Below are 22,165 nucleotides of genomic sequence, written 5' to 3' on the forward strand. Positions count from 1 at the left end.
ACTAAACACTACTAATAGTGCGGACCCCACAATCCACAAACCCTACTTCTACTACATTTTCTCTTTCTCTCTCTTACTTTAGCAATTGCGCATTAAAACTCATGTCATTTCAAATTGTGCTATTTTTGAGGGACGGAGGGAGTGAGGTTCTTTAGGTGCATGTTTGCATATCATATAAAAAAGAAAAGAAAGTAAAAGAAAAAGTAAAGAACAAATAAATTATAAACCATAACTGAAGTAAAGAAGCATTAATTCATCTTGTGATTTAACAATTTGAGAATGTCAACATACCAGCGAGAATCCCTCCAGAAACATATGATGCGGAGCAGGTACCATGTAATGAGACGTTTCCACTGCATAATATAATGTCTCTCATTCATTACATGTGGTACATTAACAAATATAGAGATCACTTAAGTCTCTGACATTTTGTTATACAAAGATTGAAAACAAAACCCACTCAAATTACACCTCTGTACGAATTGGCTACTAAGTCTCAGCAATTAATATTTGAGCGTCGGTGGTAGTAATAACTAGTAGCAATAGTAATAGCAATGATAAGGATAATAACAATAGTAACAAGTAGTAGTACTATAATAGGAGTATTGTTAACAACAACAAGAAGAAAACAATTTAGCAGAGCCTAATAATTATGGCAAATCAAAATTCGAAGTCAAGAGATTTTGTTACTATTGGCAATTTGGCATCACAAAAAAAAAAAGATGTTCTTTGAGGAACTGAGGAACGCACCTAAAAGGATTGTAATAAATTCTTCTAGATGTGTCGATCAAATTTAGAGGCATACATAGAGGAGCTATAATCTGACTTCTTTCTTTGCCACCTAAATGCTCGAAATCACCTTTTTCTCTCTTGACCATCCAGTAAGCTGCACGATGCTGGTATGGTCGTAGTTCAGGGAGCAAGCCTGGAAGGTTATCCTCCAGCATTGGTGCGTCCCTGTTGCAAGAAAATGAATCAGGTCAACTTCAGAAAAGATGTACTGCAACCATCATAAAAGGAAAGTCCAACTTCCAAAAAATACTTTGATGGCTTAATAGCTTCATAAAAGCGAGAGACTTCAAACTTCACTTGTTGTCTTGATGCATGAGTATCACCATCAGCGACAAGAAGCTCGTCGGCTTCCATATTCATAACATCATTATATCCATATCTAGCCTCTGAAGTCATAACTTCTGGCCGCAGCCATGACATAACATTCATCATACTTTTCTTCCAGAGCTGCCTTGTATTATCGAGGAGGGACTCACACTCATCAAACACACTCCCTAGAATCTCAACCCGGATAGATACAGATGGCATGCCCTCCGAAAACTCGACTCCTAAAACAGGCCTAACAGTCAAGTATCTCAAACTAGTCAAATGCACAAGCCCTGTCACTCCTTCATCACTCCCATCAACAGTTCCAGACGCCATTACCACATCCGTATCCGCTTCCTCAGCCGTGCGTTTCATCACAAACTGCAGGCATATGTCACTCTCCCGCAAAACCGGCCAATTCCCTAATTTCATACGAACGAGATGCTCATTCACATTGCTCAATTTAAACCTCAAGTAGCACCGAGAATCGCTGTAAAACTCCTCAGACAACTTGTAGCCGCAAAACTCCTCACTCACCGCCAAATTCATCAAAACAATTTCAGAGATATCGTAATGCTCCACACTACCCCAACTAGACTTATCCATTTCGACAAAAAACTGTTCTTCAGCTGCAGCCAATCCATCCTTTCCGTGATGCGCAGCGCCATCTTTGTTGAATTCTGATTCAGACGTCGGTGCTTCTACCGCTCCCCCAGTTCTACGTGGCCGAATTTGCTTCCTCCTACCCATGACTACCACAGCCGGAAAATAAATACGAATAAACACTCAATCACTTACTCAACAGCATAAAACAGAAGCTTCGATGGAATGGCGGCGTGGAATAAGCAGAATTCAGTTTTAGCATTGAATCCAACAAATATCAAATTTTCAGGAATTCATGATATACACAAACACAAACTGTGTGTGTGTGGAGCAAAGGTTAGTTTGAGTGAAACCTAGAAATTTAGTGAGAGTTCGTTAATTTGGGTAAATATTTTGGGGATGAATCAAATCCTTAACTAAAGCTGTTCTTTTTTTGGTACGGTGGCAAATATTAAATCAAATTTAATGTAAATTTAATAAAGTAAATAAAAAACAATGAGAAGAAGTGGTAAATTATTGTCAGTGGAAATGAAACAATAAATAGATAAAATCAAATTTTGATGGATAGACAAAAATAAGAAAACAAAATTATTTTTAATTTTTTGAATGGATGAAGTAATTTCTCTGCCTCTGCCTCCGCCTGCTATCACTTCGCTTTCAGCAAAAAGCAGCCCATTTTCCTATTGGGCTTGTCTTTCTATTTTCACGGCCCATGTTTTTTCTTTTAGTATTTGGTCGATTGTCTACGACCTTCTTCAGCGAAGGAGAAATGTTCGTTACTATTTATAATGAAATAATGAATAAATAATGCAATATACTAGAAACAAACATGTATACATAATCCCTCCAATTTCATAACTATACTAGTATGACTCAAACACACTATAGCAATATAGCCAACAACACATCACATTGCAGCTCACACTCATCCTCGTTTGAACACTTTGCTCGGTGTCGAATACCCCATTAGGCGATGCAGTGGAGAATTCGACAATGGCGGCAGCTCTTCTATCTCCGAGACCGATGTAGTCGCATTCTTCCTCGTCACAGTTCTTGATGAAGGACCAGCTGATTCAACGCCTTCCTTTGAGTTTGAGACACCTTTCAGCTTCCGATCCTCATAATAACCGCCTCCAGACGACATCTTTCTGTCGTACGAGTTTCCCTTGGCTCGATCAATTGAAGGTATGGCGGCTGAGGCCTCTCCCTCGGTGGAGCAGCTCCTACAGAATGACCGCCCGTACTCATCAGAGTACGACACAGATTCAACATGTTTGCAGGAGATAGATTGGGGCGCCGGTTCCATATTTCTCCGGATGTTACCATCACTGTAGTCACCGGCCTCACTAGGGGGAGGTGCACGGGCATCAGCAACGTATGGAACGAGATGAGTTCCCTTCACGACCGAAAACTTTATAACCTTCCCACAAGCATTGCACATCAGCTGATGATACCTTTTCTTGAATAGGAGAAAGTCCACTGGCAGCTGGAGCAGTTGTGAACAATGGTAACAAGTGATAACCGGGCTCCACCGGCTATGGGACGGAGGTGCCTCTTGGCTGCACTGTATTTCTCCCTCAACTGCGTCCGTCTGATCTCATCAAGCCTCTGGTTGTCAGACTTTGTCTCACGGCCCCATGATGAGGGCTCAGAGGTTGCATAACGGTGGGGGCTCAAAGAGTTGGAGCTACCGCAGCAGTTATGGTCAGCGTGGATGGCACGATGGCCATTTTTACGGTGTTGCCAATCTTGCTGATTGCAGTGCAAACAAGAGCAGCTAGCTTGGTGTCGAAAATGTGCAGCCTCGCCCGAGAAAGCCATTCTCCTCTCATTGTATCTTTCACCATAACCCTTGGCACGATCGTTTCGCCTGTTACATGGACCTGAATGGCTCACATCTGCATACATTTCCCTTTCAGCTTCTAAGTAAGGAAGAGCATTGAATTGCATCCTCTCAAGCTGATCCTTCAGATGATGTACCGTTCTCAACAGATCGAGTTGCTCTGGATTCGAGTATGAAGACTTTTCGGGTAAGTCGAAAGCTGAATGGGGTGGAAGCAAATTGTGCCGATGAACTGGAGGTCTGTGTCCAGCAGTGTGATCTCTCGAAGGGAATGGTGCTCTCGAGACATCTCCTTGTGAATTGAGTCTCATCCTATTCTGACCTCTGTGCCAAGGGAAGTGCATTTCACGGCTCAAGGGACTTGTTGCCCGATGAGCCCTCTCTGCTTCACTCTTCGCCACATTGTTCCCACTAAATCCACCATTTCTGAGCTTTTCTCTGGCTCGGATATGTCCCACATCGTTAGCCTTTCTCGAGGATGTGAAAAATGTTCGCGGACTTGATCATCAATTCCATCGTAAGATGATTCACTACCATCATAAGCATAGTAGCTCCTGCTGTTCTGATAAAAAGCCGCGGTCCATGCCTAACGTTGATCTCGGAGCTATGGTCACCGAGATGTGAACTTCCCAGTGTGTCTGTAGAGTTAAATCTCTCAAAAGTACGTGCAACTTCTCTTGGAGAACCATCGAGCTGTTCATCATCAGTCGTAAGATAGAATGACACGAGACTCCCTCTTGAGGGGCTCCTAGGAGCGTGAACTGGAGCACTGGCTTTAGGACTCATGCTCCTTTCAGCAATCGGGCTTCTAGAAACAGGAAGACCTCTGGAGCCATCACCAACTACCTCAGCTGATGTTGATGCGATGCTGATTTCATGAGATATCATCGCAGAAGGCGAAGTTGGTCCGACATGCTTAATTTCACCACTAGATTCATCGTTTAAGAAGGTCCGAGTCGTTCCTTCATTTTCTGGTAGAGCATTGTTTTCCTCAATCCTCTCCATCAAGCCACTCTCTTGATCTTCATATTCAGGCAAATTCTGAACTTCATCAACAAGGCCGGCGCCTTTTGTCCAAACTTGTTCTGATTCTCCATCTTTCATTTGCTCTACATGTTCACTGGATTCTTGGGTATATGCTTCAGCCTCGAGACTGATCTCACCCGAGCTAGGTAGTCCATCCAAAGAGTTTGAACCGGCAGTCCACTCCTCATGGTCATCAGCATTGCTTCGACGTTTTTGAGGGCTTCTGTCTAAAGGAGTTTTTTCCGATGATTCTTGAACTTCTTTGGGAGAAGTTTCACAGCTAGAAAGACCCTCAGAAGCACCTCTTTCGCGAGAGACTTCCATAGAGTCGTCACGTTCATCTTCAGATTTACCTCGATATCTTTCAGGACTTCTGTCCAAAGGGTGGTTTCTGAAAGATTGTCGAACTTCTGAGGAAAAACCTTCACTCTGAGGACTAGTAATGTCAGGTGAACCAGGAAGGCTGTCGGAGGGATCTCTGTTGTGAGAGAGTTCCACATAGTCGACATGCTCATCTTCAAATTTGCCTCTATGTCTTTCAGCACTTCTGTTGTTTCTTAAAGATGCTCGAACTTCTGAGGAAAAACCTTCAGTCCGAGGACTAGTAGAGAGAGCATCTCTGTCGTGAGAGAGTTTCACAGAGCTGTCAAAATCATCTAGACGTCGTATCTCGCCTTCATCTGGCGAAGATTCAACTTTAGGAGAATCGGTTAAATCAGCAGTCGAGCTTCTGCCTTCCATCCCTCCTGAAACATTACCCTGTTGGCCTCCTTCTGCAGAATCTGTTTCTTGTGAGGGTAATTCAGAATGGTTAGTCTCCGGATTTCGACGTTTAGCTGCATACGGATGAATCACAGGAGGAATGTATGTTAAAGAATAACAATCACCTAAATGAGAGTAGTATATATGTAAAACAATTACCTTGGAGAGTAATACCACACCCTCCACATTTGTACATTGGAAGCTCTGGCAACTCTGGTAGAATCTTCCGGCACCTTGGGCATTTAACGAATCGAATTTGTACGTTCCCTTGAGTAGTCATGTTTCACCGGTACTTCACTCCAGTTGAACGGTCACAGTGCCAAAAACAATTTCTGATACAAAGAAAACATTTATACATAAAAATCAGACCAGAATACTTGTAGCGAAAACAAAGAACATATATTATGTACGGGCGATATTTCAAACTCCGAGCAAATATAAAGGTCATGAATACAACTTTATGCCTACGAACGAAAGATGACTCCAAATCTGCTTAGTCTGAAAGCAAGGAAGCTATAAGTAATCCGATTAAAACATCATGAGAAGTTCACTTCGAACTCTGTAAGGGCATAAGAACCGTTGTACTTGTATATAAACTACTGGTTCTTTCCTAATATTTCCTTGAAAATCAGAACACAACGAGAATGTAGATCACACCACCACAGGACTAAAACGAGCCCACATCTAAAAGCAAGAATCCCAGTTTACCATAATCTTTAACTACTCTTAGCAATTGAGATAATAAAAACAACATGGTGTTCAATGATAACAGCAAGTGACAGCAAAGGATGTGTGTTCATATCAAGTTCATTTGACGGTGTGAGTATTCAATGGTGTAGTTCGACATCTTGGTATTCAGTCCCACAAACGACGAAGCATACACTATGTTTTGCTACCATATAAAAGTATAAAGAAAGACAAGGAAGGCTTCAGTGAAAGACAGTACAATCTTCAGAAACAGTATGCAGATTAAACATAAGTTGTGCTAAAGCATCTTCAGATAGATTTTGTTAACTTATCTAACAATATCTCTTACACAACGTCTGCCCTCTCGGCCTTAAGAACTCGAGAAAGCAGAAGCAAGAAAAGCAGACAATTCAATCACAGCCAAATTCTTTCACACAATCACAGATCTATCCATTTTCAACAACACTTTCATGAAAAGATCCATCTTTAGCATAGATTCTATGCACCTAAACCACTAGAGCTTAAACAGAAAAAAGCATCTAAAACACATTAAATTCATCCATAGATTTCGAAATGGGAAGAAAACAAATTCAATTCCATTCCGAATATATTCGAACCAAGAACTCACATTCACACCAAAATTTAAACAAACCCCAGAAAAAAAAGGGAGAAGCTTTCAAGCTTTACAGTGCAATAAAGGAATGAATAAATTCTCATTCTGTTAAAAGTCAAACCAAAACCAGTTTCAGTGTAAACGGATCAACTCATTAATCACCAAAATTTTCATTAAAATTCAGAAACCACACCTTGATTTAGCAGAAATCCACCTCCGCACAAATACCAAAGAATGCAAACTGTAAGGAAGAGGAAACAAACAGCTTAAATAAAGTGAAAATCAAGAGAGAAAGAGTCAAAATATGTGAAAAGAAGAAGCTATTGAGAAAAAAGGTCAAAGAAACTCATGAGAAAAAAAGGAAAAACCTTTTCTTCAACGGCGAGTGGTTTCCATTAATTTTCCACCATTCGAGCTTTCTGTCATTAAATTTCTTCTCAAGATAAAGACAATGATGGTTGAAGTCTTGGTGGTGCCGTGTGTGGAAAGATTGGCAGACTCAAAAGTCGAATTCTTGAGACATTATTATGGGAGTCGAAAACATGAATGTAGGAAATACACAGTAGAACACACGTAATCAGCACGCTCTAATCTTGGTTATGATTTGTGAGCAGTGAGTCGGTTGTTAGTTGAAGTGAAGACACATTTGTTAGAGAATTTGAGTAGCTATGGTTTTTATGGCTTGCAGCTTTTACCAAGTCAACCTTTTTTGTTTTTTTTTTAATTATATAGATATAAGTATATATTTTGTTTTATTTCTGCTTATAGAAAAGATAGGCCATACTCTGTTTTTCAGTTTTGTTTTTCTTTTCTCGAAAGGTTATGATATTTATAGTAAATATCCTAAATTGGCCTACGTAAGGTTTAAGGTATCATCTGGCCACTAAAATTAATTTATTGTATTTTATTTTCCTATAGATATTTTACTGTATAGTACTATTAGTAGTATTAGCTTCATCTTTCTCTTTTCAACGATAGCATTTTATTAAATAGTTATGTCTAAATACATATTTTTACTTAATTCTTCAAATACAACATAAAATTTCAATTAATAACTTGTACTCCCTCCGTCCCATTAAAGATGACCCACTTTCCTTTTTCGTCTGTCCCAACCAAGATGACCCCTTACTTAATAAGGAAATAATTAAGAAAAAATAAGGGATTCTAAGAGTAATTAGTTAACCCTAATTAATTCACTAATTACCTAAACATTAGAATCCACCCACCTAATTGACCGTCACTTCCAACTTCACTTTGGAGAAACTACCCTAGATCTAATCGCGATCCCGTCCAGCGGCAATCGTCTCCAACGCCGCCTTCCAACTTCACTTTGGAGAAACCCTAGATCTAATCGGCGATCTCTTCTCCGGCAATCGTCTCCTGCTCCGACACCACTGCTTTTGATAAACTCTTTCATTGTCTTTTCCTTTCACCGATCTTCTTTATGTTTGTGCTAATAGCGCAGAGGACGCCACCCTCCCCGCAATGACCGATGAGAGCGGTGCGGTTTCCGACGGTGCCCTTTCAGTTTCCCCAAATTTCAGGCGTATAGGCGATTTTTCCGACGGAGATGATGGATTAATCTAGCCGGGCCAAGTTTGACGGTAAAATGACTGAATTTATTCGTTTTTAGCATCGCAGTTGGCTTTTGGTTATTGAATTTCTTGATACTTCGATTGTTTCTTCTTTATTATTTTCAAGAAATTCTCATCTTGAATGAAAATTTCCCCAAATTTCTGCACTTCTTCATTATGCTCCTGATTTTGTGCATCTTATCTTCCTTCACTCTAATATTGCTCTTGTTTGTCACAATTGTTGATTTTCCACTCTGAAATTTGAATAGTATTGTGCGCTACTTAGGTTTGGAGTATAAAGACTTGATTTTTCTTGTTTCTTGCTTAGAGGTGCACTGTTAACTTGCATATTGAACTTGTTTGAGCTCCATTCATGCTAAAATGAAACTGATATTTGGGTTTCAGTTTGAGTAGAATCATGAGAGAATATTGTTTACTCTAGCATCAGGATGCTTAATAGGATTGGTTAGTCAATTCAGGTTCATGTCTTATTTTGATTGTTGGTTGTGGTTGTAGTGTGTTGGTTGTGGTTGTGGTGTGTTGTTGTAATTGTGGTGTGTTAGCTTCATTATGCATTAACATTAGTCACCATCCACTGTATTGCATTAACAATTTAACATTAGTCACCATCATGCATTACATTAACATTAGTCTCTACCGAAAATAGGATAGATAATTTACAAAAGATCATTGCATTCAATCCATCCACTTTGATATGTATGGATCTTTACAAAATAAGAGCATTTCAATAAGTGATGCATCTTAACAAAAAGCCATTGCATTCACTACCATACAATGTTAATAAGCATGGATCTTTACAAAAAAAGGATGTATCTTTTCAAAAACTAGTGCATCCTGTCAAAAATAATTTATCATCTACGCAATTCATTCACATGACATCAATAGGCTCCAAGCCCAGAGCTTGAACTATTGTGGCTATTGCCTCACTGCATCCCATATCTTGGAGATATTTGATGCACTGCATTGCTAACTCTAAAGGAACTTGCAAGTTTTGTTGGAGTTCATGTGACCTTCTCAACGAATTTTTCCTCATGTGTGGCAATTTGTAATCGTTGCGTCCATTCGCTTTCATGATTTCCAGCATGCAACATTGTAAACTTATAAACACATTGTCAAGTGTAGTAGGGCTCAATTCTGCAAATGACTTCTCAACTGCATTCACTAACTCATCAACATTCTTGCATGCTGTCTGGACTTGTAGAGATTGTATAGCTCTGAAAAAACCCAAGTCATTAACATTTGTATCTGGTGAATTTGGTGGTTGTTGTACCAATCTAATGTCAAAACCAGATTGTTGTGCAGCCAATCTGAATTCTGGATCACTATCCTGAATGTGAGGTTTTGCATTGTCTTGTTGTATGTAGATTACTTTAGGAGCAAATGCTGGCCATTTTGAGACAATGGCTGGTATGATCTACAAGTCCAATATCAAATTCATAATATCAATGCATAAATTACAAAAATTTCTCAAAAAATATTTTGTTTTGCATACTTTGTCTTAATATTAAGCACATAAAATCAATGCATAAAATTAAATTTTGTTACCTTAGTGATCAAACAAGCTTTCATCACTTCTCTATTGACGCTTTGTATAGCTTTTGTCTCCATTGTCCCGGCTGGTCTATTCTTACTTTTTCTCTTTGCTGGAACTTTCACAGTAAAAGGAAATATTCCTATCTTGCCATCAAATAACACTTCACCATTATCTGCAAAAAGTGGCCTCGAAACAGCACACATAAACATTATTTTCTCTATGTAATTTTTGTTTTTGCACATTCTATGTGGCTCTTCTTCTCCGGGTGCCAAATAAAATCTGTGACTTGATCTTGTCATGTAGAACCACTTCTCATCAATATGTATTGTGTTGTGCATGTTTCTAAACCTCATTACATTGAGCATTCTGTCAAGCTCTATAGATTCAAGTGTAAATCTCAAACGTAACAGTTTGTTAGGGGCTGTTAAATTCGGCTTAATGGCTGATGTATGAGCTCTAATTAGACCCTGAATTACCCACCTTCCGACAGTAGATTTCGAGCACCCCAAACTAACGGCAAGTCGCCTAATTGTACCTCTCTTTGTGTAATGTAGACTAGACAACAAGTTCAAATCAAGAGTAACACGTTTAGAATTGTTTCTAAATTTCTTACCACTCACTAATTGCACTGCTTTGCCTTCGTCTTGTTGTTTTTTTGCAGCAGTCCAATACCGATTGACGGTTCGTCGGGACAGTGAGAACTTGCGTTGGGCGTCCTTGAAGATGCCCCGAGGTGGTGTGCCGTCAACACAAGCCCCCATAATAAATTGGACGACAAGATTAATTTTTTGTGTGGAAGACTCCTTTTTGCCCACCATGACTTCCTTTAAATCTGTTAGTGTTAGTGTTAGGAAGCAATTTAATGTTCAAAATCTATTTATAGATATTGCCTCATCTATTCTTAATTCTGCCGCCAAACTTGAATATTTCAAAATGAAATGGATGAAAGTTAAATATGCCGCCAAGTTGAATTTCCATTACTGGATCTGCCGCCTAAGTTAAATTCAGGTTTTATAATCCATGTCTATTTTAAATTCACATAATTTTACACTGTAATTTTTGAATTTATTGTTTTTCACACTTTAATTAAATGAAAAATCAAATGGACAATATTGAAACTCATGTTTTCAGTTTTGATAACTCATTAACTTAGAAAATATCAAAATTATTTCCAAAATTTCAAAATTTTTGATCCAGCATATCATGAAAAAAAAAATCGATAATATTGTCAATATTTAATTGTGTATTTTGATAATTTCTCTCTCTTACTTAAAACTTCCAATTATATTTTTTTCTCTTACTTTATTTCTCTCTCATACTTAAAACACCCACCAACCTTTTTCTCTTTCTACTTAAACATCTTAAATAAGTCTGCATAAAATCCCGTGCCGTCCCAGGAAGGGGTCATCTTCCCTGGGACGGAGGGAGTAGTAGTTAATTTACAAGATATTAGGCCATCCGCAATGGGCGGACGATGGCACGCCCGATGGCGCGCATCGTCCGCGCCATCGATCGTCCGCGCCCATTGCGGATACGGACGATAGGTCGCGGACGATCGTCGCGGCCGATACTAAGGGCGCGGAGGATGGCGCGCCCGATGCCTATCGTCCGCGCCATCGTCCTCCCCATTGTGGCGTACACGGACGATGGCCGCGGACGATAGGCATCGTCCGCGCCATCGTCCTCCCCATTGTGGCGTACACGGACGATAGGTCGCGGACGATGGCACGCGGTTTGGTTTTCTATTTAAAGAGCGTTTGTCATTCATTTGTGCATACCTCTACATATTCTCTCTCACAAATCCAACCAATATGAATCCCGGCGACGACACCAATAGTTCTAGTTCCTCTGATGAGTCCAGTAATAGCATAGATATAGCATTAAATGCAGTCGTTGAAACGGCGATGACGCATTGCTATGCGTTGATGCAGCGCCAGGCGGCAGCGGCAGCGGCCTCTGAGCAAGTCCATAGACCTATTCGACATAGGTCGTATATCCGACGCGACCACGCGGAAGCTCACACACGTCTGGTTGAAGACTACTTTGCCGATCAACCGCGATGGGGCCCGGCTGTTTTTTCGGCGCCGATTTAGAATGTCGCGGTACCTGTTTCTCAGCATTGTTCGGACATTGTCTTCACGTGATGAATTCTTCACGTTTCGGGAGGACGGCATCGGCAAACCCGGCCTTACACCATTGCAAAAGTGCACGGTTGCACTCCGTCAGTTGGCCTATGGCACCACGGCGGACCTTTTCGACGAGTACCTCCACTGCGGGGATTCTACAGGCCGCGATTGTCTGAAGCGCTTTTGCCGGGGGATAGTAGAGGCTTATGGCGACACATATTTGCGCAAGCCGACTGCCACTGATTGCCAGGGTCTGATGCAGATGCACGAGACGGCGCACGGGTTTCCTGGGATGCTCGGGAGCATCGACTGTATGCACTGGCAGTGGAAGAATTGTCCGACGGCGTGGAGAGGCCAGTTCACAAGTGGATACAAGGGCAGCCACCCGACGATGGTCCTCGAAGCCGTCGCTGACCATCGGCTATGGATCTGGCATGCTTACTTCGGCGTAGCCGGGTCGAACAACGACATTAACGTCCTCAACTCGTCCACCCTCTTCACCGATCAATGTAATGGCAACGGCCCGGCCATCGAGTTCACTGCCAACAGACGCCAATACCATATGGGGTACTACTTGGCCGATGGCATCTATCCACGGTGGCCTGTTTTTGTGAAGACGGTTAGCTGCCCAATTGGTGAGAAGAGGGTTTTATTTGCGCAAAAGCAGGAGTCGGCGAGGAAGGATGTCGAGCGGACATTCGGCGTGCTCCAATCACGGTGGGCAATTGTGAAAGGGCCGGCTCGTTTCTGGTTCAAGGATGTCATCGCCGATGTCATATATGCGTGCATAATCATGCACAACATGATAGTCGAGAATGAAGGCGGAAGCATCACCGATTGGAATGAAGATGATCGTGCATCTAGTTTGGCCGGCGCGTCGACCGAGCCACCCGATAGAGGGTTACCGTTAGGCTTCAACGAGGTTCTATCTAGACAGGCCTCAATGCGCAACCAACAGGATCATGCGCAGCTCATGAACGACATGATCGAAGAAGTGTGGGCTCGCAACCGCCGTTGTTGAGTTCGCGTTTTTTTAATTCGCATTGTAATGTATTAATTTTTATTCAATGAAATGAAGTTTTTGAAATTCGTATTTTAATGTATTAATTTTGTTAAATTCGTATGAGTTTTGTAATAAATATTAAAAAAATGATGATGTGGCGCGCCATAGGGCGCGCCTTAGGGCGCGTCTTAGGGCGCCCCACTGCAGGTGAGGAGGTAGGAGGATAAAACTGCTGACGTGGCGCGCCATAGGGCGCGCCTTAGGGCGCCCCATTGCTAATGCCCTTAGTATCATCGTGACTAGCTTAAATTAGTAGATATCCAGTCAATTTAACTTAGTGCATCACTTTGAATTTAGTGTTAACCACTAAAGTCAAAAACTCCGCGGGTTAAGACTGGCTGGCGATAGAAGCGTGAATGAGTGGGCCCGGCCACACCCCACCGATGACGGCTTAAATCCGCGTCGGCCCACACATTCAATGAGCCAGCCCAGCCGACCATCACACACGTCACCATGACTTCATCACCCTCTCTCAGTGACGTTCTCTTAGAGCGTCCACATCCGTGCTCTTGCCAACGAGCACGGATATGGGTCCGGACCCACTTTTTCTGCCTGCTCTTAGGCAAGAGCACAACACCCACCTCTTCCGCAAAGACGAGCACAAGGTCCCACCATTCCATTATTCAATTTAAATAAAAACATTTCCACAAAATTAAAATACATTAAAAATACCCGGAATAATATTACAAAATACATTAAAAATTACATAATTAAAATCCTAAAAATAAAAATTACATAATTAAAATTATAAAAAATAAAAATGGATGATGGATGTGTGTATTTATAGATGATTTTGGGGGAAAAATAAAAAAAATATAGAAAAACGGGCAAAAAAACGGCCATTTTTGGGGGATTGTGAAAATATTTTTTTTTTGGTATTATTTTTTATTTTTAAAAAAATAAAAAAAATGATTTTTCCAACGAATATGTCGTTGGCTAATCAGAACGCACCACGTCGCCTGCTTGCTGGCACGGACGTGCTCGATGCATCGAGCAGCGCCGTGCCAGCGTCTACGTGCCGTTGGCACGGACGGACGGACGCGTCCCTGCTCGCCGATGTCGATGCTCTTATATTCATAACAATAATTTAAAAATAAAACTAATAGTTTGACACAACCTGAACCTCCCCATTTTTCCAGCTATGTGGAGTAATTTTTTCGACTGGTTACTTGGTTCCCTTTTTGCAGCATTTCACATTTTAATCCAGCTTCTTAATAGGTGATTAATTTATAGTATAGCTAAATCTCTCTTCTCTATAAGTTAGTACCAATTGTCTTCTCTTTCAATCTGCAAAGTTCAACTAGTTATGGAACATATACAGACTCTCATAGTCCACACAACATCTCCTACACTTGAAACCAAAGCGGATATATGGAAGACCGAAACATCCAAGGCGTTTCAAGACGAATGCATCTGCCATCTTGCTCAGTACAGGTAAGGCCAGTGAACACGGGTGCAGAGCTAAAGACACTATGCACAATCTCAGCAGATTCTGTTGAAATCGAGCATTCGTGTACGACTGGCCTTGCTGCTAAGATGAGCAAGGAGGAAAAGGTCAGTTTTCAACTGAGAACAGCTCGGGATATGCTAAGAACAGATCACTAAAACGAGCATTCATTCATCATCATGCCTTTATTCTGTTACAAAGTAGTAGTTTTACAAGCTAAAGCAACTGAGTAACCTTTCCTAACAACTATCTGTGGCTGTCAATTCAGCTTTAACTACTTAACAGAATGCAATAACAAAACAGATTCAGCTTCTACTGTCTTTGTTCTTCCGGCTTTCTTTCTTCTTTCTTCCGCCCTTCATCTTCGCTTCGTATATTCACATGCCTTCCCCTTCAGCTTCCGTGTCCTCAAGGAAGCAATTTTAATGGGAGAGCAAGTTTGTCATCCATACTTCCGTAAGCTTCCTTCACCTTCGCTATGAGCTTACGAAACCAAACCAGCAGCCACTTCAATGAATTGAATGCACAAATCAACATAGTGTGCAGACCACCGAACTTGCACCCAATTTGGCACAGTAGGTCTCCTCCCTATCAGCTGACCCCACATCAACATCAAAATGCAGAGAAAAACTCCTTGAATCACCAAACTCCTTTCCAGAAACTGCAAGGTCTTCATTCACAGACATGATCAAGTCTTTCACCATAACTAAACCATCAATCATATCTCCACAAAGAAGGTTAGACAATTCACGCAGGCGGATCTCTCCTTCGTGTGATTGATTTCGATTGTATTACTACTCCATATGATTGCAGTTTGCAGCCAAGAAATTCAACATGTTTGCATAGGTCTTGCTTGAACAAGTCTATCCAGATCATGTGGAATCAACTTTGACAGAAGAAGAAAATGATTTCAAAATGTCCAAACTGAATATTTCAAGTATTCCAAATAAAAACAATCCATCTTGTGAAGAGACAATCATTAGGATAATATTGAACTACAATCATTTGGCTCCAACATCATAGCCTCACAAGTCACAACTATAAAAGCAGTGTCAAACTGGACATGAATAAAGAAATATATGTAGTTCTGAATCTCCAACTACAAACAACTATCCAAGAATGTAATAAGACAAGTCAACTATAAACCTAATAAATAACTAATACATACCCCACCCTCTGAGATCAATTTGGGCCATTTCTCCCCTTACCAATTTTTTTTTGCCAGAGCTGTCTGCTTAGAAAAACCAGCCACTTGTTATATTTTAATATTTTTTGCTGACATTGGCCTATGTTTCCTCTATATAAGCACAAGTAATCTCACTTTTAAGACCATCCACAACTTCCAATACTCATCTCAGCTCAACCCGACTCGACTCATATCTTTCTTCACGGTCTAATTAATGGCGACCAAAGCCTGCCTCATCGTTTCACTATGGATTTCGTGTTTGCTAGCCACTAGCCATGCCACCACCTTCTCTTCTCTCCAGAGAACTATCGTCCTCACGGCTTCACCTCAAGCCGGACAAGGTAACCAACGAACTCCTCTTTTCTCAATATCTCATATGCGCTGATGAAATAAAATACGAGACTTAACTCACGCATCCTAAACGTAAAACATGTCTAATTAGTCTTATTTTTCCACAAAACAATGCAGTTTTGAAGGCCGGAGAGGATAACATAACCCTGACATGGTCCCTTAACACCACCTTCCCATCCGGGACTGACTCCACCTACAAAGACGTCACAGTAGAGCTGTGCTACGCTCCAATCAGCCAGAAGGACCGCGGGTGGAGAAAAACAGTCGACGAGTTGGCTAAGGACAAGACTTGCCAGCACAATATTGTCAAAAAGCCATACACTTCTTCTAACATCACCTTCACCTGGACAGTGAGGAAGGATGTTCCTGGTGCCACGTACTTTGTCCGAGCCTACGCCCTCGACTCAGCAGGCAAGAAGGTAGCCTTTGGGCAAACCACCGATGCTCACAAGACGACCAACTTGTTCGAGGTTGAGGCAGTCACCGGACGCCATGTGTCACTTGACATTGCCTCTGTTTGCTTCTCTGCCTTCTCCATTTTTTCCTTGTTTGGATTCTTCTTCATGGACAAGAGGAAGGGAAAGTCATCAAAATGATCAAGCATGTTTGAGTTGTGATTCTTGTCTGTTTTAAGATACACAAGAGATAGAGTTATGTAATATGCCATATTTGGCTAGACAAGAATCTTATGAGGCCTAGGAATAAGGATATGGATATGATCATGTATGAATATGATGTACCAAGAAATTAAATGAAATACTTTTAATTTATCTTTGTTTTATTATCTTTTCTTTGAGCATTATTTCACAGAATTTCCAATCAAAATCAAGAAAATATGCATAGATGAGAATGATGACTCCAATCAAGTTCTTGATTGCTATCATCAATGTGATATGTACGGATGAACAAAAAACAAGATAAGGACTTTGATAATAATATTTATTTTATCAAAGTGATATGTACGGAAGAAAAAATATCTGAAATTTCATACATTATTTATTTTGCCAGAGAGGTGCATGGCACTTTCCAAAAGTCAAATTATCATATGGATTTGCTAAATGCTGACTAGAAATATATAAAATTGAGTTTAATAATCGGACTTATATTGTTAAAAAAAATATTATCTCACCTCCCAATGCTGTCACCAGCTATCTCAGATCAAGATCACTCCTAAAATTTCTGCAGTCGTCAGCTGCTTAATTATTTCAAAGTTCAACTCTCCTCACTGTTAAATGGATTATAAAATGAGTAAACAACATGATTTTTTTCTACGTTGCATTATTTAAAAAAAGGAAAGTAAACTGCAAGAAGGAGATACACATCAAAATCAGTCTCACAAGGATGGAGAAAAATGGTCAGTTTTTCAAGTAAAATAAAATATAATCAAGGCAATAAAATAAAATAAAAGTCTTCAGAAAGCAACTCTTCATATATCAAGCAGCAACATTTTAGTAGATTAATTTGAAAAAAGACAAAATAATATCTAATATTGAAAGAGGAACATAATTCAGCAACATCAGAAAAGCAGAATCAGTTTCTTGGTTTACTTCAATCAAGAATCATACACAACAAAATGAACTGTGTAAATTCACATATATTCAAGATTCATCAATCCGATATAACCATTTATGAGCTTTCAATCATCTTGATTGCACATATATATATAGAACAGCTAAGAACAGGCGTCGGAAATCGACAGTTTAGGGTAAATCTAACTACAGAAAACCATCTCCTGACTCTCCATTCTATCTGCACCAGAGAGCAATAATCTATCATGGAAAATATCAATAGATCCAAAAGCATTAGTACCGGAAGGGCACTCCAACGCTGCCTCCAGGACGCGATGGTGCACGCCACGGGAGTCGACTGAGTGTCCTCCTCTGTGATCGTGTCCACCTAGACACACTTTCACACAATTATATCTGTGTATCACTTCCATCACATCGTCATAATTCCACAACAGCGATTCAATAGACGATGCACCAGGGTCTAAAGGCAGATGGCAGCAAACCACGACGTTCTGGTTTAACTTCGTAGCATCCTCAAGAACGTTATCTAGCCATTCCATCTGTTCTTCCCCGACTGCTCCATTGAACATCAGGAACCTTCTTTCGAGACCAACGAGCCCGTTTGGACTGTTCTTGTCTAAATTCGGATTCCTCTTTTTTAGAAAGTTCACAGCTTTTATGGTGTTCGGGTGATCCTGTGGCCAACCGATAGCGCTGATGTCATAACCATCGAGGACTACAAATCGGACTTCTGGTATTGGGGAAAAATCATAATAGGCGCGGCTGTTTTGGCTAGCAATGTTCAACAAGGGAAGGAGCTTTTCGCGGGGGAGATTGTAGAGACAGTGATTGCCAATCATGTGATGCACGGGGCCATCAAAAGCACCAAATTCATCGATTACTCTTTGAATGGCAGCTAGAGAATGCTCTTTTGGGCAGAAGCCATCAATGGTATCCCCAAAATTAATAGCAAAATTCACCATCTTCTCGTTCCAACTCTGAACTGCTCTTTGCAACACGAGCAGGCTGTGCCTGTAATAGCGAGGGACACCAAGAAACGAACGGCCATCTGGAATGTCAGCATACTGGACATCTGCTATCACCCCAAAAGAAACAAGAGGCTTCTTCTCTTGTGCAGTGACAATCCCATTTTCATGGCTCATTGAGGAGCAAGAACAATCCTAGTAAACTCTGGGAAAACAAATCACAATTATTGTTTTTCCAAATCCTCATTCAGATCACACTCAAAAGTAAAACAGATAAGTTGAAATTAACAATATAATGGTTGCAAAAAGTTGTTTTCCCAAATTCTCATTCAGATCACATTCACAATTACAGTTTTTCCAAGTTCTAATTTCGAATTATATACTCGCAACAAAAAGCATAAACCAATACAAGATCATATCTTTACGTGCTTCAAAAAAGACCCACTTTACCAGCTCCACAGCTTAAACGATAAAATTAAATTTGATTCTGATTTTTACTGAAACTTCCCAGACCAAGAACGCACAAGTAAATTGGGATAAAATATGGAGTAAAATAGAGGAGAAATTTAGCACCTTAAATTGGAGTGGAGAAATCTAATTGTCTAATGATTTTCTTGGTAAAGAACCGGAAGAGGCTGGCGGAGAGAGAGAGAGATCATATTTGTATCAAGAAAATGAAGTTAAATTAATGATTAATCTCAATATATACAGTAAACAAATAAATCTATTATCTGATGGTGTTTTATACAAAAACAAATTTTACTAATAATACAGTGAATCAAATTTAACTTCTAATTTAAAAATATTGAAGTTAAAAAAAGTGAATACTAGAATGTCCTAACTTTTGGATTAATCAACTCTAATAATGAATTACTATGAATCCAAACTTTTTAGATAGTACTTTTGGAAAATTGGTTCTTTCTACACATGATATTATTTGATGAATAATGACAGAAACTTATGCAATAGCAAAATTAGAGAGGTTTGTAACACATAGAAAGGCATCTAATTATTCGACCAACTTCATTACCAAAGAAGGGATTACAGATGAGTTTCACAATGAATTTGATATCTCAATGAATTTGTTTCTCTTAATTTCTATGCTGCAGCCAAGCCAAAGGGCCAACAGCAGATATTCACAATGAATCCATCAATTGAAAACCATTTCTTGATCTCCCATTCTGTCTGTGCCAGCCACGAACAAGCTGTCTTCGAAGATATCAACCGAGCCAAATGCATCCGTTCCAGGAGGGCACTCCAAGGCTGCAGCAAGAACCCGGTGATGCACGCCATGTGAGTCCATCACGTATCCATCTCTATGAGTATGGCCAGCCAGACAGACCTTCACACAGCTGTAACGGTGTATCACCTCCATAACCTCCTCGTAGTTCCACAACAACGCAGCAAAAGATGTTGCACGAGGATCCAGAGGCAGATGGCTGCATACCACGACTCTCTGGTTCAACTTTGTCGCATCTTGAAGGACGCGATCCAACCACTCCATCTGTTCTTCCCCAACAGCCCCATTGAACTGAACGAACCTCCTAGGCGGCCCAACAAGTCCCTCGGGACTATTCTTGTCCACATTAGGATTCTTCTCTTTAAGAATGTCGATGGCTTTTAATCTGTTCGGATGATCCTCGGGCCATCCTATGGCGCTGATGTCGTACCCATCAAGCACCACAAACCGGACCTCTGGCACAGGGGAAAAATCATAATACGCGTGGTGGCCATCAATGTTCAGCAAAGGGAGCAATTTTTGGCGGGGGAGATTGTAAAGACAGTGATTGCCTATCATGTGATATACATTGCCACTGAAGTTGCTAAATTCACCAACAACCTTCTTAGTGGCACTCAAGGATTTCTCTTTTGGGCAGAAGCCATCAATGATGTCCCCAAAGTTAATAACAAATTTCACCTTCTTCTCGTTCCAACTCTGGACTGCTCGCTGCAGCACAAGCAGACTGTGCCGGTAGTAGCGAGGAACGCCAAGAAACGAGCGGCCATCGGGAATGTCAGCATATTGTACATCTGATATCACCCCAAAGGAAACAAGAGGCTGCTTCCCTTGTGCACTAACAATCACATTCCCATAACTCATTGAGAAGCAAAACCTAAAAATTGGGGAGAAATGGAGTAGATTATAACTACAAGTTAAATCTTCATTCACATTACACTAACACAAAAATTATGCAATTCAGTAACCCTAAAGTCCAGTTAATTCACATCTGAACAAATGAATCAGCTACTAGTACTAATTCTGTTTTCCCAAGCTCAGATTTTCATACAGTTCTCACTAAAATCAGTAATGTCATGAAATTTAGAAAATGAACTAAAACAGGCATTTGGTAATTGAGATTAAGGTGCAGCCAATAATGAAAACGGAATGTCGGAATCGATCTATGCAAATTCTTTCATCAAATTAAACAGTCCCAACCCCCAATTTCATTTTTCCTAGTGGTAAACTGAGTTTTCCAAGCTCAAATTTCGAATATTATCTACAAAAGGTGGGCTAAAACAATGTAAATTCTTGAACTAAATTGAACAGTCCCAGTCTGAAACCAAATCCAAAGTTATCGAGCGATGAGAAAGACTTGTTTTTTTTAAATTTTTTTTTTCTAATACTGCGTAAAATAAAAACAGAGCTACAGAGATCAGAAAGCAAGAGCACGATTTGGTTAACAGTGCATGCAATAATCTTTACTTAGTGGAGACTCCTCTTCTGCTCCAATCGTCTATCTCGAGAGAGAGAGAGAGAGAGAGAGAGAGAGAAGAGAGAAGAGAGAGTGGGAGATCCTTCTGACGATGACCATATGTTTTGGTTGGTAAGTTTCTAATAATCATAATTGATTTTTATTGTAATTTAATTATACTACGTACAATTATTAAATTGGGTGCAATGTCAGTATCTAAAATAAATGGATTCGTCTATAAAGCATGATAGTACTATTTGCTTATTTGCTGATTAAAGGCTGATATAATGATTGATATTTTTTTAGTGATGTTTGAAAAATTTAGTGATGAAGCAGACAACAAATGTAGCAATATTTCTAACTTCAGAATTATAATTCCCCAAGCAATATAATATTATGGAGCTTTTATTCTTAAATGGAGCTGTTCCTTTCCACGGTCACAAACTAACATCACATTCCTTCTATAACAACATATCTAGAATGTAGAGTTACAAGATATAAAAAGAACAATCAAGGAACACCACTAATTCTAACATCCTATTGTATTAAATATCAATTCCAAAAGGAAAAAAACAAAATAAATTATGCAGCTGAAAATTGAGCATCCATAACATTGAAGTTGTGTATAATGTGGATGGCGGATCCATCAGGACTCGCGGTGTAAGGTTCCTTTCTGGATCTTTGCTTTGCTGCAAGCTTTATCTTCCGCTGTGGGGATTGTGGAGGATCTGCTTGACTAGCTTCTCCGGCAATCTCTTTGTAGCCTGTAGAATATGTGCAGACTGAGATTAATATCCGGAAAAAGTGTTATATGCATAGCGCTGAACTGGAAGTCGAAATGCAGACCTGAAACTGTCTCATGTGTAGAATGGGCTCACAGCCAACGTCTGCAATCAGCTTCCCATTTGGGGTTTGCAGACTGAACCGCCCAGCTTCATACAACGAAAGATCATCTTTGTTGCGAGGCAAATTGTGGCAAACTTTGAGAAGTGAATCAAGAGAATTCATCTAGCAAATCAATCAAGAAACCAAGATTAGATAGTT

The 22,165-nt window shown here is 40.2% G+C and overlaps 5 protein-coding genes and 2 long non-coding RNA genes across 11 annotated transcripts; 2 read left to right on the forward strand and 5 right to left on the reverse strand.

Moving 5' to 3' along the window:
* Positions 1-291: 291 nt before the first annotated feature.
* Positions 292-2,125, reverse strand: LOC121789654 (the record flags this gene model as incomplete). The annotated part of the gene is made up of 3 exons (XM_042188058.1): positions 1,043-2,125; positions 751-957; positions 292-353 (listed from the first exon to the last, which is right to left on the reverse strand). Coding segments are annotated over exons 1-3 (1,075 nt in total), but the record flags the coding sequence as incomplete, so codon positions are not given.
* Positions 2,126-3,141: 1,016 nt separating this feature from the next.
* LOC121789655 lies at positions 3,142-7,282 on the reverse strand. The gene is made up of 5 exons (XM_042188059.1): positions 7,001-7,282; positions 6,826-6,873; positions 5,492-5,664; positions 4,079-5,406; positions 3,142-4,011 (listed from the first exon to the last, which is right to left on the reverse strand). Exons 3-5 carry the CDS (start codon positions 5,610-5,612, stop codon positions 3,142-3,144), a joined length of 2,319 nt encoding a protein of 772 aa, XP_042043993.1. The 5' UTR covers positions 5,613-5,664; positions 6,826-6,873; positions 7,001-7,282.
* Positions 7,283-7,756: 474 nt separating this feature from the next.
* LOC121789650 lies at positions 7,757-10,726 on the forward strand. Its single transcript, XR_006048103.1, has 2 exons — positions 7,757-8,236; positions 10,423-10,726. It is a non-coding gene; the product is annotated as an uncharacterized LOC121789650 (long non-coding RNA).
* Positions 10,727-15,589: 4,863 nt separating this feature from the next.
* On the forward strand, positions 15,590-16,715 carry LOC121789653 (high-affinity nitrate transporter 3.2-like). The gene is made up of 2 exons (XM_042188056.1): positions 15,590-15,924; positions 16,052-16,715. The coding sequence occupies exons 1-2, from the start codon at positions 15,798-15,800 to the stop codon at positions 16,528-16,530; spliced, it is 606 nt and encodes a 201-aa protein (XP_042043990.1). The 5' UTR covers positions 15,590-15,797; the 3' UTR covers positions 16,531-16,715.
* On the reverse strand, positions 16,359-19,100 carry LOC121789652 (manganese-dependent ADP-ribose/CDP-alcohol diphosphatase-like). Of its 5 annotated transcripts, none has more exons than XR_006048106.1 (4): positions 19,002-19,100; positions 17,744-18,633; positions 17,064-17,159; positions 16,359-16,493 (listed from the first exon to the last, which is right to left on the reverse strand). XR_006048106.1 is itself a non-coding variant. In XM_042188055.1 (3 exons), the coding sequence occupies exons 2-3, from the start codon at positions 18,603-18,605 to the stop codon at positions 17,140-17,142; spliced, it is 882 nt and encodes a 293-aa protein (XP_042043989.1). In that variant the 5' UTR covers positions 18,606-18,633; positions 19,002-19,100; the 3' UTR covers positions 16,845-17,139. The 5 variants fall into 5 exon arrangements, 2 of the variants coding, with proteins under 2 accessions (XP_042043989.1, XP_042043988.1); XR_006048107.1 differs by having other exon boundaries at positions 16,367-16,490; XR_006048105.1 differs by having other exon boundaries at positions 16,436-16,558.
* Positions 19,101-19,428: 328 nt separating this feature from the next.
* LOC121789649 (manganese-dependent ADP-ribose/CDP-alcohol diphosphatase-like) lies at positions 19,429-21,258 on the reverse strand. Its single transcript, XM_042188053.1, has 2 exons — positions 21,133-21,258; positions 19,429-20,542 (listed from the first exon to the last, which is right to left on the reverse strand). Exon 2 carries the CDS (start codon positions 20,527-20,529, stop codon positions 19,579-19,581), a length of 951 nt encoding a protein of 316 aa, XP_042043987.1. The 5' UTR covers positions 20,530-20,542; positions 21,133-21,258; the 3' UTR covers positions 19,429-19,578.
* A 252-nt stretch (positions 21,259-21,510) lies between these two features.
* LOC121789651 lies at positions 21,511-22,140 on the reverse strand. The gene is made up of 2 exons (XR_006048104.1): positions 21,968-22,140; positions 21,511-21,885 (listed from the first exon to the last, which is right to left on the reverse strand). It is a non-coding gene; the product is annotated as an uncharacterized LOC121789651 (long non-coding RNA).
* Between the last annotated feature and the right edge of the window lie 25 nt (positions 22,141-22,165).

Source organism: Salvia splendens, unplaced genomic scaffold (genome assembly GCF_004379255.2).
Source record: "Salvia splendens isolate huo1 unplaced genomic scaffold, SspV2 ctg300, whole genome shotgun sequence".
NCBI lineage: Eukaryota > Viridiplantae > Streptophyta > Magnoliopsida > Lamiales > Lamiaceae > Salvia > Salvia splendens.

What these genes read in the sequence shown, in the direction of transcription:
- LOC121789649 (XM_042188053.1), bottom strand. Translation starts at nt 20,529, where the DNA reads ATGAGTTATGGGAATGTGATTGTTAGTGCACAAGGGAAGCAGCCTCTT.
- LOC121789653 (XM_042188056.1), top strand. Translation starts at nt 15,798, where the DNA reads ATGGCGACCAAAGCCTGCCTCATCGTTTCACTATGGATTTCGTGTTTG. An exon ending in TTCACCTCAAGCCGGACAAG is followed by an intron (nt 15,925 to 16,051) that starts GTAACCAACGAA and finishes AAAACAATGCAG; the next exon opens with TTTTGAAGGCCGGAGAGGAT.
- LOC121789655 (XM_042188059.1), bottom strand. Translation starts at nt 5,612, where the DNA reads ATGACTACTCAAGGGAACGTACAAATTCGATTCGTTAAATGCCCAAGG. An exon ending in GTGTGGTATTACTCTCCAAG is followed by an intron (nt 5,407 to 5,491) that starts GTAATTGTTTTA and finishes ATCCGTATGCAG; the next exon opens with CTAAACGTCGAAATCCGGAG. An exon ending in GAGCTACTATGCTTATGATG is followed by an intron (nt 4,012 to 4,078) that starts GTAGTGAATCAT and finishes TCCTCGAGAAAG; the next exon opens with GCTAACGATGTGGGACATAT.
- LOC121789652 (XM_042188054.1), bottom strand. Translation starts at nt 18,605, where the DNA reads ATGAGCCATGAAAATGGGATTGTCACTGCACAAGAGAAGAAGCCTCTT.